The sequence below is a fragment of the Pecten maximus genome, chromosome 10 (genome assembly GCF_902652985.1).
Source record: "Pecten maximus chromosome 10, xPecMax1.1, whole genome shotgun sequence".
In the NCBI taxonomy this organism is placed as follows: domain Eukaryota; kingdom Metazoa; phylum Mollusca; class Bivalvia; order Pectinida; family Pectinidae; genus Pecten; species Pecten maximus.
This window is the reverse complement of record NC_047024.1, coordinates 30,952,394-30,967,383: the sequence shown is the minus strand read 5'-3', so window position 1 is coordinate 30,967,383 and position 14,990 is coordinate 30,952,394. Positions and strand designations below refer to the sequence as shown.

The 14,990-nt window shown below is 34.0% G+C and overlaps 1 protein-coding gene across 1 annotated transcript in view; it reads left to right on the top strand.

Moving 5' to 3' along the window:
- Window positions 1-14,990, top strand: part of LOC117335538 (twitchin-like) — a 187,286-nt gene that overhangs the window by 85,438 nt on the left and 86,858 nt on the right. Inside the window, 8 exon segments of the mRNA XM_033895608.1 lie at window positions 1,900-2,113; window positions 2,562-2,649; window positions 2,850-2,908; window positions 3,209-3,452; window positions 4,721-4,752; window positions 5,763-5,787; window positions 8,759-8,866; window positions 11,167-11,256. Of these exon segments, the coding sequence (XP_033751499.1) occupies window positions 1,900-2,113; window positions 2,562-2,649; window positions 2,850-2,908; window positions 3,209-3,452; window positions 4,721-4,752; window positions 5,763-5,787; window positions 8,759-8,866; window positions 11,167-11,256 (860 nt within the window).

The window sequence follows — 14,990 nt, the reverse complement described above, 5'->3', positions numbered from 1 at the left end:
TAGGTATAAACACCAGTATGTACTGTAATGTTACAGCTATATATATTAACACTAGTGTGTACTGTAGTTACAGCTATAGATATAAACACATGTGTGCACTGTAGTGTTATAGCTATAGGTATAAACATGACTCTGTACTGTAGTGTTACAGCTATAGATATAAACACCAGTGTGTACTGTAGTGTTACAGCTATAGGTATAAACACCAGTGTGTACTGTAGTGTGACAGCCATAGATATAAACACCAGTATGTACTGTAATGTTACAGCTATAGGTGTAATCTTCAGTTTGCACTGTTGTGTTACAGCTATAGGTATAAACACTAGTGTGTACTGTAGTGTTACAGATATAGATATAAACACAAGTGTGTACTGTAGTGTTACAACTATAGATATAAAAACACCAGTGTGTACTGTAGTGTTACAGCTATAGGTATAACACCAGTGTGTACTGTAGTGTTACAGCTATATATATTAACACTAGTGTGTACTGTAGTGTTACAGCTATAGATATAAACACCAGTGTGCACTGTAGTGTTATAGCTATAGGTATAAACATGACTCTGTACTGTAGTGTTACAGCTATAGATATAAACACCAGTGTGTACTATAGTGTTACAGCTATAGGTATAAACACCAGTGTGTACTGTAGTGTTACAGCTATAGGTATAATCACCAGTGTGCACTGTAGTGTTACAGCTATAGGTATAAACACCAGTATGTACTGTAATGTTACAGCTATATATATAAACACCAGTGTGTACTGTAGTGTTACAGCTATAGATATAAACACCAGTGTGTACTGTAGTGTTACAGCTACAGGTATAAGACCAGTGTGTACTGTAGTGTTACAGCTATAGATATAAACACCAGTGTGTTCTGTTGTGTTACAGCTATAGATATAAACACTCATGTGTACTGTAGTGTTACAGCTATAGATATCAACACCAGTGTGTACTGTAGTGTTACAGCTATAGATATAAACACTCCTGTGTGCTGTAGTGTTACAGCTATATATATAAATACCTATCTACTGTTTTGATACTGTTTTGAATGTATAAACAATGACCGAGGTTTTGTATATATGTAAATACACTGTGCTCCCTATTCCTCTCCTGGAAGCTGTAGACCCTAGTCTGAAATCCACTCTACCTCTCTCTATATATAGTTCGATATCTTGATCCCTAATTACCTATTATCTTTTTTTGTTTATCTGTATACCTATATGCATGTGTGTATAATCATAACATTTTTGAGCAATATATATTTTATGTATATCAAAACTAGAAGATATTTTTGAAATACTAAGAATGTGTTCATGTCAATGAATAAAGGTACATTGTATACACTTTTGTTTTAATAGTTATTAATTTTTGTAGTTCAAGATGTTCATGTTTTTGTCCTTTATACTTTTTCAACAAAACCAGAATTTTCTGCCAAAGAAGTGTTTAAGATTTTTAGTGTTGATATTATGTGTTCCTTCACAGATTGAAGCAGTAACAATTCATTTACATAGATATGAAATTCTCCATCTCTGTGTGTGCTGGATTCTGTCAGTTTTAACATGAATTTACTTATGATATTAAGAATTTTTCATGGAAAAAGAACAGAATGATATTAAGAATTTTTCATGGAAAAAGAACAGAAAACTATATTTGATAAAAATTTTGATCAAGCATTTTACTGTAAAATTTCTTGATGATTTTGATGCTTTTCAAATTAGACTCATTTGAAATTAGAAATATGAAACTAATTATGTTACAGCTCAGTACAGTAATGTTCATATTTCAGGTGATAAGCTACTTGTTAAAAGATTCAACTTTGTGACAAAAAGTGGATTCTTATACAAATATAATTAGCTTATAAGCTATTAATTGTGACTTGTGATACTGTGTTTCAGGACCAAGGAGGCTCCTCCAATGTTGAAAGGCCCTCCTTCCATTAAGCTCGAAGATGGAGGGAAACGTCTTGTCATGGAGCTTAAGGTTGAATCTGCATCCAAGCCTACAGCAATGTGGTATTTTGGGAACAAGCCGATCAAATCTGGGGGCCGCTACTTCCTGGATATACCCCATGAGGATGACTGCTACTTCGCTGTCATGGAAATCACCAATGTAAGGACATGCAATCTGATTGGTAGAAAACCTGACTATAGCACAACATGATACAATTTGATTGGTAGAAATACATCACTGTAGAATGACATGATACAATCTGATTGGTAGAAAACATGACTATAGCACAACATGATACAATTTGATTGGTAGAAATACATCACTGTAGAATGACATGATACAATCTGATTGGGAGAAAACATCACTTTAGTATAACATGATACAATCTGATTGGTAGAAAACATCACTATAGTACAACATGATACAATCTGATTGGTAGAAAAACTTCACCACAACACAACAACATGATTGGTTAAATATATTTTTCAACTTCTGCACTAATTTTTTTTGTGACATGATGACGCTTGGTTGTCTGAATCACTTGAATGTTTTGATATTATTATGTCCCTGCCTGTGATTTAACTGGTATTTTTTCCTTTCCTTGCAGCCTTCTGACCTTGACTCAGGAGATTACAAATGTGTACTGAAGAATCCAGGAGGGGAGGCAACTGCAACTGCCAAAGTGAACTTCAAAGGTATTGAACACAAGCAGGATGTAATTATTACAAACATATGTTCTGATGAAACAGTATAGAAGTATTTTGTAGATACAATGGACCTGTGGATATCTGACCAATGTTTGTTATTGGATAGGCTTATTTCATAAAGGAAAATTTATTTGATGTACATAAAATGTAATCTGTATTTCGTTCGTCAATTCTCTGTTGTCTTGCAGCCCTTCAACCAAAGACCCAGGGTGAAGGACCAAAGTTTTCTCAGAAGCTTTCTCCTAAGGTAATGTCAGCCAACAGGTTCTCCAATTAATGATAAAACATGAACACACTTTAATCCTAATTTAGTCAAAATTGTTGACAGCAGCATAACAAGCATTGTTTGAATGTGGAGGCATGTTTCCAGAAAAAAAGTTTGCAATATTGTTGCTTTCTAATGCAATATCCTGTATTATGACAAAAATTAGGCTAATTCACATTATGTTCAAACAGAGCACATGCCCAAAGTATGGGAATATACAACTGTCTGAAAGGGAAATTTTATTCTTTGTGTAATTTTCATTGACTTTTATTGTTATTATAGAGTGCCCTTGATGGAGATGCTGTTGACCTTATTGCCAAGGTGACAGGCACAGAACCAATGCAAGTCACATGGTTTAAAGACAATAAGCCTATTGCTGCCTCGGATGTGTACAAAATCTCCTATGACAAGGGGACATGCCGTCTATACTTCCCTGAGGTGTACCCTGAGGATGCTGGCAATTATCAGGTGGAGGTTAAAAATGCTGCAGGGTCAGCTATGTGTATGGCTAGCCTGTCTGTCAAAGGTAAGTTTGTCAAAGGTAAGGTAGTGTATGGCTAGTGTGTCTGTCAAAGGTAAGTTATTGTATGGCTAGTCTGTCTGTCAAAGGTAAGGTATTGTATGAGTAGTCTGTCTGTTAAAGGTAAGGTAGTGTATGGCTAGTGTGTCTGTCAAAGGTAAGGTAGTGTATGGCTAGTTTGTCAAAGGTAAGGTAGTGTATGGCTAGTCTGTCTGTCAAAGGTAAGTTTGTCAAAGGTAAGGTATTGTATGGCTAGTCTGTCTGTCAAAGGTAAGGTATTGTATGGCTAGTCTGTCTGTCAAAGGTAAGGTAGTGTGTGGCTAGTGTGTCTGTCAAAGGTAAGGTAGTGTATGGCTAGTTTGTCAAAGGTAAGGTAGTGTATGGCTAGTCTGTCTGTCAAAGGTAAGTTTGTCAAAGGTAAGGTATTGTATGGCTAGTCTGTCTGTCAAAGGTAAGGTATTGTATGGCTAGTCTGTCTGTCAAAGATAAGGTAATGTATGGCTAGTCTGTCTGTCAAAGGTAAGGTAGTGTATGGCTAGTCTGTCTGTCAAAGGTAAGGTAGTGTATGAGTAGTCTGTCTGTTAAAGGTAAGGTAGTGTATGGCTGGTCTGTCTGTCGACGGTAAGGTAGTGTATGGCTAGTCTGTCTGTCAAAGGTAAGTTTGTCAAAGGTAAGGTAGTTGCTAGTCTGTCTGTCAAAGGTAAGGTAGTGTATGGCTAGTCTGTCTGTCGAAGGTAAGGTATTGTATGGCTAGTCTGTCTGTCGAGGGTAAGGTATTGTACGAGTAGTCTGTCTGTCAAAGGTAAGGTAGTGTATTGCTAGTCTGTCTGTCAAAGGTAAGGTAGTGTATGGCTAGTCTGTCTGTCGACGGTAAGGTAGTGTATGGCTAGTCTGTCTGTCAAAGGTAAGTTTGTCAAAGGTAAGGTAGTGTATGGCTAGTCTGTCTGTCAAAGGTAAGGTATTGTATGGCTACTAAAGGTAATACATGAATCTGTCTGTTAATATGTTGGTCTGCTATAGATGGTAAGGGGATTTGATAATAAGTTTTCAGTCTGTTTTCCAACTCCCTCTTTACAATTTTAATGCATATAAGCAATACTCATATTTGAGTTTTGAAACAACAAAAATGTTTAAACTAATGTAGTTTTAAGGTATTTGTAATTCATTAAATATAAATTTTCCATTAATCCGAAAATAAGATGATATCCATGTTTCGGCAGTAAAGTAAATCACAATGTTTGCAGAATAAACATTCTTTATATTCTATATTGCAGACAACCCACAGCAAGACCAAAAGGCCAAGAAGGTAAAGATATTCCTGATCTAAAGTACCAGAATAATATAATAAATATATGAAAATGTTTAAAATGGAAATTTCTCGTCACCCTTTGTTTTCCAGTACAAAAGTTGTGATCAAAATTTCCGACATTGAAATTCACCATCATGCATTTCGTACAATGACATTTAGTTGTCCATTATTGGTGCTGATGGTTGAATACAGTAACAAGGTACTGGTAATATGTGAGCTTACACTGTATACCTTTGGATTATCAGTAGAGAAATTCCTGGCAGGAACTTAAAATCCCTACAAAAGTTTCTGTGGGAAAATGTCCTTTGATTGAATATTGAATTTTCTCAATGTGAGGAAGAAATTGCTGTATATTAATTGGTAGAATTACTGTAAAAGTAGTTCTGCACAATCTAAAAGTAGTGTATACCCAAGTATACCCAACAAACTATAGTAGCTCAAAACTTAAAAAACAAAATCTGCTGCCTTTTCCACAAGCCACAATAGTTCCTTTCTGCTGATGACATCAAGTGAATGCTCTAATTATCACAGTAATAAAGAACTTCAAATATCTAGCTTCTTTCTGATGCTGTGTAAAGTACATGACATTATATAGATAAATAGTTCTGGGAATTTGTTTGAAACCAAAGTACATCTAAAAGATGTATCATATCATTGCCAATTTATCTACAATCACCAAAGATTCTGCATTGTATATTTATGCATTTCAGGAATGTTGTGTGTCAGATACTAAAATCTGGTCTGATGTTCCAATTTATACAGAGTTATGGCCCTTTGCAAATTTTATGGTAGAGTTTATAGTATTAAACAGAATGCTCCTGGCCTTGTAGTTGAGCAAACAGAACTAAAATAGTTTTCCTTATCCTCCTCTGACCAGGTCAACAAATTGAATATTTGTAGTGTATATCATGTGTTTTAGTTCATATTCAAGCTGTAGTTGCCTCCAACAATAGATCTGTTTGTGTTGTCTGATATTTAATTTCTATTCAAACCTTTTCTTCTTTCAGGACAAGAAACAGGAAGATCCGAAAGGTACATTATTGATATTTGCTCTATATCATTTATTTATTAATTTTGATATCTTATTTTTAGGGTGTCCTTTCCTTGATCTACTGGTCATGTGACTAATCTTCATGGTGTCCTTCTCACACTTGTTCCTTATATCTTATCCTGAGATTAAATTTGTGATCAAGGTGCCAGAAATAGATACAAGAAATTGTGGCCTGAAGAAAAGTAATCTATCATTTGTTGAATAATCATGATTGTGATTATTCCATGATGATGAATTAATCATTGAGAAACATTTTGGTTAGAAACTTGACAAATTTGTTTTTACTTTCCCCATTTGATAAATTGGGATTATGTAATTTTGAAAACACTTAAACACATCAACTGATGATAAAATTTCGAAAAACTGATAAAACCATGAAGATTGGTGTGAGAATGAAATTTATTTTGACAGTGTGTGCTAAATTATTGCCAGGTTTATTAGATCTTGTCCTAGTGATATAAACCCAATAAATCTAGGATTTTAGCTTTTTAGCCTGATGTTTTAGATGTTTAGCAATGAGGATTTAGCTGTTTAGTAAAGTGAAACAGTGACCTGCTGTGTTAGATAGAAATAGCACTTGATGATTAGCTTGTTAGAGAGAGTATTATCGTTTTTTGACGGTGGTATGCTGGTGATTAGTTTTGTCTTGTGTGATATGACTGGTCCGTATTTTTATTTGGAATCTGGTAGCTTGCTCAGACCTGGTGAGATTAGACATGCATACCTAGAGCAGTATGTTTGTTGTTTGATCAGTGTACCCTTAAATCACTCGATTCCAAACAAATTTAGATCAAAACATTTTGACATTTTAGACTCGGTATCATGTGGATTTTAATATTTTATTTCTGCTAAAATTTTCTTCCAATTTTTATTTCTGTCAAATAATCTTAGTTGAAATTAATCCTTTAGTGAAAATATTGAGAAGCATGTTTCCATGGTAACTGAAGTCATTAGTTCTTACCCATGTTAGATGTTAATCAAAATCAATTGGTATGCACTCCTGTTATCTGTGTTAGTAAAAACAGCAATGCCTTCTATCCATTAAACATAATGTTAAAATGCAATGCCTCCAAATCTAAATATGTTAATAATGCTATGCCTTCAGTTCTATATAACGTGAAATTCATTAGTTGTTGTTTCATAGAAAAGCAAGAGCTATTTTTGAAATTTTAAATTGATAGAAATGAAATTTCTAAATTAAGATAATCTCTTAGGATTTTATTGATTGATTCAGGAACTTTTTGAAAAAAGTGAATGAAATATTTGATAGTTTGCTTTGTTTTACATTTTGATGATTTTGTTTTATTTTTCATTTTATCAACAAGAATATATGAATATAGTTTGACAGAAATGTATTTCTATTATAATTTGCTGTCATTCTGATGAAATAGTGTTTTTCCATACAAAGATGGAATTACAAAAACAGTATTTGGATAAATTAACAGAAATAGCTCTTCACCAGAAACTCCATATTGTAAGCACAGGTTAAATATTGTAGACAGAACACGTACAGCATGTCAATATTTCCACAGATGTTTTTGTCGTTTCTTATTTGGTAATAATCAAATTTATGTCGATTCTCAGTTATGCATGATAAAACTACGGATAGTAATCAGGCCTACTAGTGAGAAATTTTAAATACTGTCTGATAAAGTTTGTTGAGCAAATGAAGTAGTTTGACTGATCATCATGCAGACAGTAAAATTTCTGGTTTTTCATTGTTTAGTATATATCTATAAATTATAACTTTTGTCATAATGTTATCAAACCAATAGAAAACCAGCATGTTTATTGATAAGATTTCACAGCTGATGGGTTCAGTGTAAAGTCAGTATTCCATACTTATATTTGACTTTCACTTATAGGTTTTTCATTCTATTTGATATCAGTTTATAAATGGAAAAACAATTTCTGGGATGGTTTGCTTCTGCTGGAGATATTGATAGAAGCCTTCACTATCGTAGTTTGTAGTGTGACGGTGGACCCAAAACTCAGACTGAAAAATGAAAATAAAAAAAAACAAATAAAAATAAATACATTTCAAAAAGATTTCACTATAAGTTTGAATGTGAATATATTGTTAATATAATGTTGATGATTTTGGGTCTACCATCCCATTATACATTGTTTATAAATGTAGCACTCTTTAGTCTAAATTAGGAACAGCCCTGTCCAACAACGGCAAAAGCTTAAATGTTGCTGCACCAATAGTTCTGCTATGCATGCCTGCGACCGTTTAAATGTCTGACAGTGTCAAGCAGGCTGCTGTCCGATTGGCTGTAAATGTTTTGCTGAGAGATATTGGGAAATTTTTTCTCCAGGAAAATGAAACAGATTGCTGTCATTCCTGTTTAGAATCTTCTAAAAATAATTTTTGATAAATTTTCAAACAGAAAAAAAAGAAGAAAAAGAAACAAAAAAGCAACTCCCCTCTCCCACTCACCTCTAAAAACAACAACAAAAAAACCTGAAGATGGACAGGGTTGTATTGTTTTTCCATTTAAAGGAAAATTAGATAAACACATGTTTCCAGTACACACCTGTGTATCTGTACACCTGTGTAAAAATATTATATACCTGTACAAACCTAAGTAGAATACTTACATATAACCATTATCGTATACACCTGTATACATGTGTGTATTCACACATATGTGTTGAGGAAATTTCATTTGACACATGTGACGAATATATACTTGTATCAGGTACACATAATGTAGTAAGCACCTGTGTAGAGTAACACCTATACACACCTGTGTATTGTACACACGTGTGTGGAGTAGATTTCCTATGTAGGTAACTGTGTAGATGTTGTATGCTTAGCTTTAGTGTGTTTCAGTAGACTGACTCGTAGCTTCCTTTCACTCTCTTTCTCCCTTCAACCTCCATCCCGGCACTCTTCCATCGATATCCACGTGGCGCTGATCCAATGAAATGCTCGACCATTCAAAGCTAAACAACCTGAGGCAAAGCCTGCCCCTCAGATCAAGGAGCCTGAGCAACAAGCATCTAAACCACCAGCTATCATAGAACCAGATGATAAAAAAGCTAAAAAAGCAGGTAAAAACTGTCGCTATAACCCCTCACCCGATAACCATCCTAGTGTTGACCCCTCCCCCTTCTCCTACAGCCAATAAGGTTCCTGCCTCGAGGAAACTCAAGCCATACACCAAGCAACCCACTACCATCTTGGAGGAAGGTAAGGTATACAAGTCATAGGAAGTCAACCAGGATCAAACTTTTTTTTTCTTTAAGAACACTTTTTTATTTATTTCTGAAATTTATTTTCTTTATTTTGAAGTATATATATTTGTGGAGAATGCACAAACCAAAAATATTAACCAGTAGTTTAGTTGTATAATTACGTAGATGTTAATATCGTAATTTTGTGTCTGTAATCACATATAACCATCCGAAAGCTTGACTAGGGACTAAGTACAGAGTTTTCTATATAAACACATGATTCCTATTGATCTGATATGCAGGAACATTGTGGAGAAGTAACCTAAGCCATGCTTACTAAACATATTTTGGCTTTAATTGGATATTTACGAAATTAATTGGTAGCATAATGAGCTTGTAGGTTTTTGCTTTACTTTTCTCTCTGTCTAATATGATATTTAATGTTTTATTTGAAAGCTTGCAGTTGTGCTGAGAGACTATTGAAAATCAGCTGCAAGACTTCGGTAGGCCTTCTTTATTGCCATTTGGTAAAAAAAATGAATTTTAAATTAAGTAGCTCTTGGAAATTTACATCCATAGTCATATGTCATTGGGCTTGTAATAGAAAATATATAGACAGTTTCATTAATTTTTTTCATAAGGCATTTCTTGTATTCACACATTTTAGTTATACCTGAATCGAATGAATCCTGTTGACTTCCTATAATATAAAGGTGCATGCCCTCAACAAATTACTAGATCACACTGCTTTATAGCCCAAATGCTATCAGTCAAAGCCAAGGCTGCGTAACCCTGGTAACCCAATGTTGTCCCTTGGCTAAGGAAAAACATTCAAGGGAGATAATGCCCAGGGTAAAAACGGATCACAGGATTGTTGACGTTAAGTCCATTTTGTCTTGACAGACATTTCTGCATTTATGTTGTTGATACTGCATCCTGTTTGTTTTAATGTTGATAATCCTGATTCCAAGGGGCAATGTCGACCAAGTACCGAATATAGCCGTAGAAAACTGAGTGGCACGTCCCGTAACATAGACGTGTGTATTTATATACAGGATACAAATACTGGAAAATTAATCTCTCTAACTGAAGCATTGGACCCCAACAGATATCTATATAGAATGTTTGCCCTGTGTTTGATGGACTAAGTAGACCTACCCTGATGTTGTCCAGTGAGCTTTACCATCAAAGCCCCCAGTAGATATAGCCCTATAGCTCTCGCTGGTGTCAGCACTAGGAAACTGTTCCCATGGTGATCGGCACATATTACCAAATATAAAATATCCAATGCAATTTAACAGGACTAAACTATATTTAAACAAACAAACAGCTTCATTAACATAACAAAAGGCATTTTATTAGCTGCAGTATTTTAATCAAAAACATTACCATCTTATAAAAATTAATAAATAATTAATCAGAAATCATTACTTATCACGCATACGTTTGCTACAGCTCTCCTTTAATAATTTAACAAGCAGACTTAACTCCTTAAGTGATAACCGGAACATAGAAAAATGCATATGATATATATATATATATTATATATGTACATCTTCCTTAAAAAATAGCTGTAATTAATTGATAAATCTAATGTTAGAGAATTTAGTTGCGTACTTATAATGCGATGTGCTGTTACACATTGTTTACTAAACCTAGCAAAGCTAACCTACTTATTGTAAACCAAAAATCATATTTATTGTACACCCAAAATTGATTCAAATTTGCTGTTAGATACATTTGTATATAAAATCATTTGATGATTAGAATGCACTTTATTAAAATTTTGATAATATTTATAAAGAACAATTATTAAGATGATATTATATTTCTGTAAATGATGATAGTAGATTTTATAGAAAGAATTATTATATAAATTGCAATGGTAAGAATTCACAGCAAGACCTATAGATGGGTGTATTTCAACCCTTGTACCAGGAAAACTCATTGTTTGGATTGTATTACAGCATTTCATATTCATTATAATTATCAAGTTATTACATATTCATTATAAGCAAAGAATTATAAAAAATTATTATTTGTGAAAAAAAAAAAAAAAAAATTCTATATAATTGTGAGATTGTCAGATGAGAAATAAAACCTGGGTTTTCATGGTACATGGGGGCGATCATGTTCTTGACTGTAAATTCTGTCCCGTTCAATCACAACCTCAATAGAAGAAAATGACGATGGACCTAACAATGACGATGGTTATGAAGCGGACGATGATCGTCCAAACATTCCAGTGATCATGATGGAGGACTATGGTAAGTGGTGCCACCTGTTGGCCCAGTATTTGTCAGGAAATAGACTAGGGTTACTGTTAGCGGTGTCTACCATGTGCTTCTGTGATAAATGTTGTCCATCAGAGTTGGTCTGGGGATGCACAGAACGGTCAATGCACTGAAATAGTACTGAACATGTACTTCTGTGTACATTGAACTGGCAGTGTATGTGTACTTCTGTTCGTGTACCACTGTTGAAGCGTTGGTGTTGTTGTGGTGGCTATAGTTTGTTGTGACTGATGTTAACTGTCAGAATATCGTCCATTTGTTTTGTATCTATGATGTGGCCCCAATAATGTCCAACCCAGGATACAGTACATACAACATACACCAGAATTTTTATGCAATCTGCTTCCATTTCTGCTATTCTCTGCTGGTACTTATCTCCCCAGATTAACTGTCGAATGCTCTAACAGGGTTAAGGGAAATTGGCCCTTATCTGAAGCCAGAAGGCCATCTGATTGTTCATTATATAGATTTATATAACCTTTCTCCTTACTTTTTTCTACTCACTCAGCTTTGGAGTTTGGAGCAAGTCTTCATTTCATTGACTTTCTCAGCTTAAGAGTTTTAGAGTTGTGTTCATGACTTCATCCATCTGACTCTCTTAGTTTATGAGTTTGGAGCAGACTTAATTCCACTGAGTCTCTCAGTTTTGGATCTTTGAAATTTTGCTCAAGTCTTCATCCAACTGACTTTCTCAGGTTTGGAGCTTCGGAGTTGTGCTCAAGTCTTCATCCAACTGACTTTCTCAGGTTTGGAGCTTCAGAGTTGTGCTCAAGTCTTCATCCAACTGACTTTCTCAGGTTTGGAGCTTCGGAGCAGACTTCACTCTACTGACTCTCTCAACTGTAAAGTTTAATTTTTCATTCCACTGATTCTCTCAGCTTTGGAATTTTGGGGGTTTTCTCAAGTGTTCATCCAACTGCCCCTCTCAGCTTTGGAGCTTTATAGAAAGTCTTAATTCCACTGACTTTTCCAACTTTATAGTTTTGGAGTCAGTCTTAATTACACTGACTATCCCAGCTTTGGAATTTTGGAGTTTTGCTCAAGTCTTCATCCTACTGATCCTCTCAGCTTTGGAGCTTTAGAGCAAGTCTTAATTCCACTGACTTTCCCAGCTTTATAGTTTTGGAGCAAGTCTTCATTCCACTGACTCTCTGAGCTGTTAGAGATTAGGAGCAAGTCCTCATCTAACTGACTATCTCAGCTTTGCAGCTTTGGAGTTTTTGAACAAGTTTACATCCAATTGACTCCCTTACCTTTGTGTATTGAGTTGTTCTCTAGTCTTCATCAGCTGACTCTCTCAGCTTTGAAACTTTGGAGCAAGTCTTCATTCCACTGACTTTCTTAGCTTTTGAGTTTTGGAGCAAGTCTTTATTACACTGACTCGCTTTAAAGCAAATCTTCATTCCACTGACTCTTTCAGCTTTTTAGATTTGAAGTTTTGCCCAGGCTTCTTCCAGCTGACTTTCTCAGCTTTGAGTTTTGGATGTGTGCTCAAATACATTCATCTGACCATCTCAGCTTTGGAGCTTTGCAGTAAATCTTCCTTCCACTGACTCTCCCAGCTGTTTAGCTTTGAAGCTTTGGGGATGTGGAGCAAGTCTTCATTCCACTGACTTTGTTAGCTTTGGGGTTTTTGAACAGTCTTCATTCCATTGACTCTTAGCTTTGGAGTTTTGGAGCAAATCTTTATTACACTGACTCTCTCAGCTTTCTAGTTTTGAAGTTTTGCCCAGATTTCTTCCAACTAACTTTCTCAGCTTTGAAGTTTGCAGCAAATCTTCCTTCCACTGAATCTCCCATCTGTTAAGCTTTGAAGCTTTGGGGATGTGGAGCAATTCTTAATTCCACTGTCTCTCTCAGCTTTGGGGTTTTGGAACAGTCTTCTTTCCAGTGACTCTTAGCTTTAGAGTTGTGCTCAAGTTTCATCACTTGACCTTCTTTTCACTTGGCTTTTTCTGTTTTAGAGGTGTGTCATTTTTATCTGGACTTTTATTTGGAATTTCTTAGCCAGCTTTGGAAATGTCCTGTTCAATCTGAACAGTTTTCTCAGTTTTGGAGGCTTTCTTGCAGTATTTTTACATTCTTTTTAAACCAAATTAAATTTTCATAAATGAAACATTTCTAGTCTGTCCACCAAGCCACAGTGCTATCCTGCTCTACTGTTTCTCAGGTTCCTGCGTCAGTTTCTAAAATGTCATAATCAGCTGTTGTTTACTTGAAGATGTTCAAACACACTTTACTTACATCAAATATCTTTATGTATGTGCAATTATAGATCTTCCAATTTTCATTTTAAGTCATTTAAGTTGAAGATCCATTGTATGTTTGTACAGATTTGTGATCGCTGTTCACAATGAGATGTATTCAATAAAATATAATTATGTCCAAATTGTCTGTGACTTTTATCTGCAAAATACAGATGCGTTCACCTTTCATGCTCATACATCAGGCATGCATCCATATTGTTTTTGAGGTCAGTAGTATGGTTAAGGTTTGGTTTACAGAATCCTTGCTTCATTTTTGGGTTTATTTGTTACCAATGCACAACTTTATAGTGAAGATCTCGTGCACAAAATAGTGATGATAGTGATCAACACATGATTTGCGATATTTAGTATTTGTTACATGTTATTTGATGTTGTGATGTGATTGTGTGTCAGTGTTGTGCAGTAAGTGTTAAATTTGTATGATATTTGTTATATAAAAACACTCTTGTAAAGAGTGAAGTTGTAAAATTATCCTCAGACAATTTAATATTGTGGTTAAACACTCAAGGAAAAATAAATTCTGTGAATGATTGATGATATAGAAAATTATCAATCATCAAAGCCATCTGTAATGTTATTTGGTAAGAACTGGTACATTGTAGTTGTGAAGACTTGATATTTGATTTATGTTTATTTGTGTAAGAATTAAAAGAATACACTTATCTCAAATTAAAAAGTATATAAAACAATATTTTAATTGAAAACCCTATAAATTACAATATCAATTTTAAGTCACTGTTGCAATTCTGTTTAAAATTCTAATAAAAAATATCATTAATTCTAATTATAATATCTTTAAAATATTGAAATCTTTTAATATTTTAAATTTGAAAGGAAGGTTTTTACCTGTGTATCATAATATTACAGTACAATGTATTTTATATAAAACAGGATACCAATACTGCTGACTTTAACGATATAATCAACCAGATTATGTAATAATTTTAATGCAATAAATCAAAAAATATAGCTGCAATTTAAAAAAAAAAAAAATTGCCATGAACTACAATTTCATTTCATTTCATTTTTTTTGTTTTTTTTTCATTTTTTTTTGCATTGATGGGTTACATTTTGGTAATTTGAATTTACAATAGTAGTGCAGTATTTCATTTCAGCTGTTTAGTTTTTGTAGAAATAGAGTTGGTTTAAGTTGGAATGTATTTATTTCTTAGCTAGTGAAATTTCAAATTTGTTATGGCTTATGTGAATGCTGTAGTTTGTAGAAACATTTAAAAAAAAATCGTTTTGGAAATTGTTCCACAATTTTTAAGTTTTGCTTGTTTTTTATTTTGAAAATCGGTTTCTTATCATATTTATTTTAGGTAGATGTTTTGGCAGATATACTTGATAAATGATTAAACTTTTACAAGTATCATGATTCAAGGATAAGAAAAATAATTTAATTGACAATTGTAAAACAATGATATTTTACAAAATGTA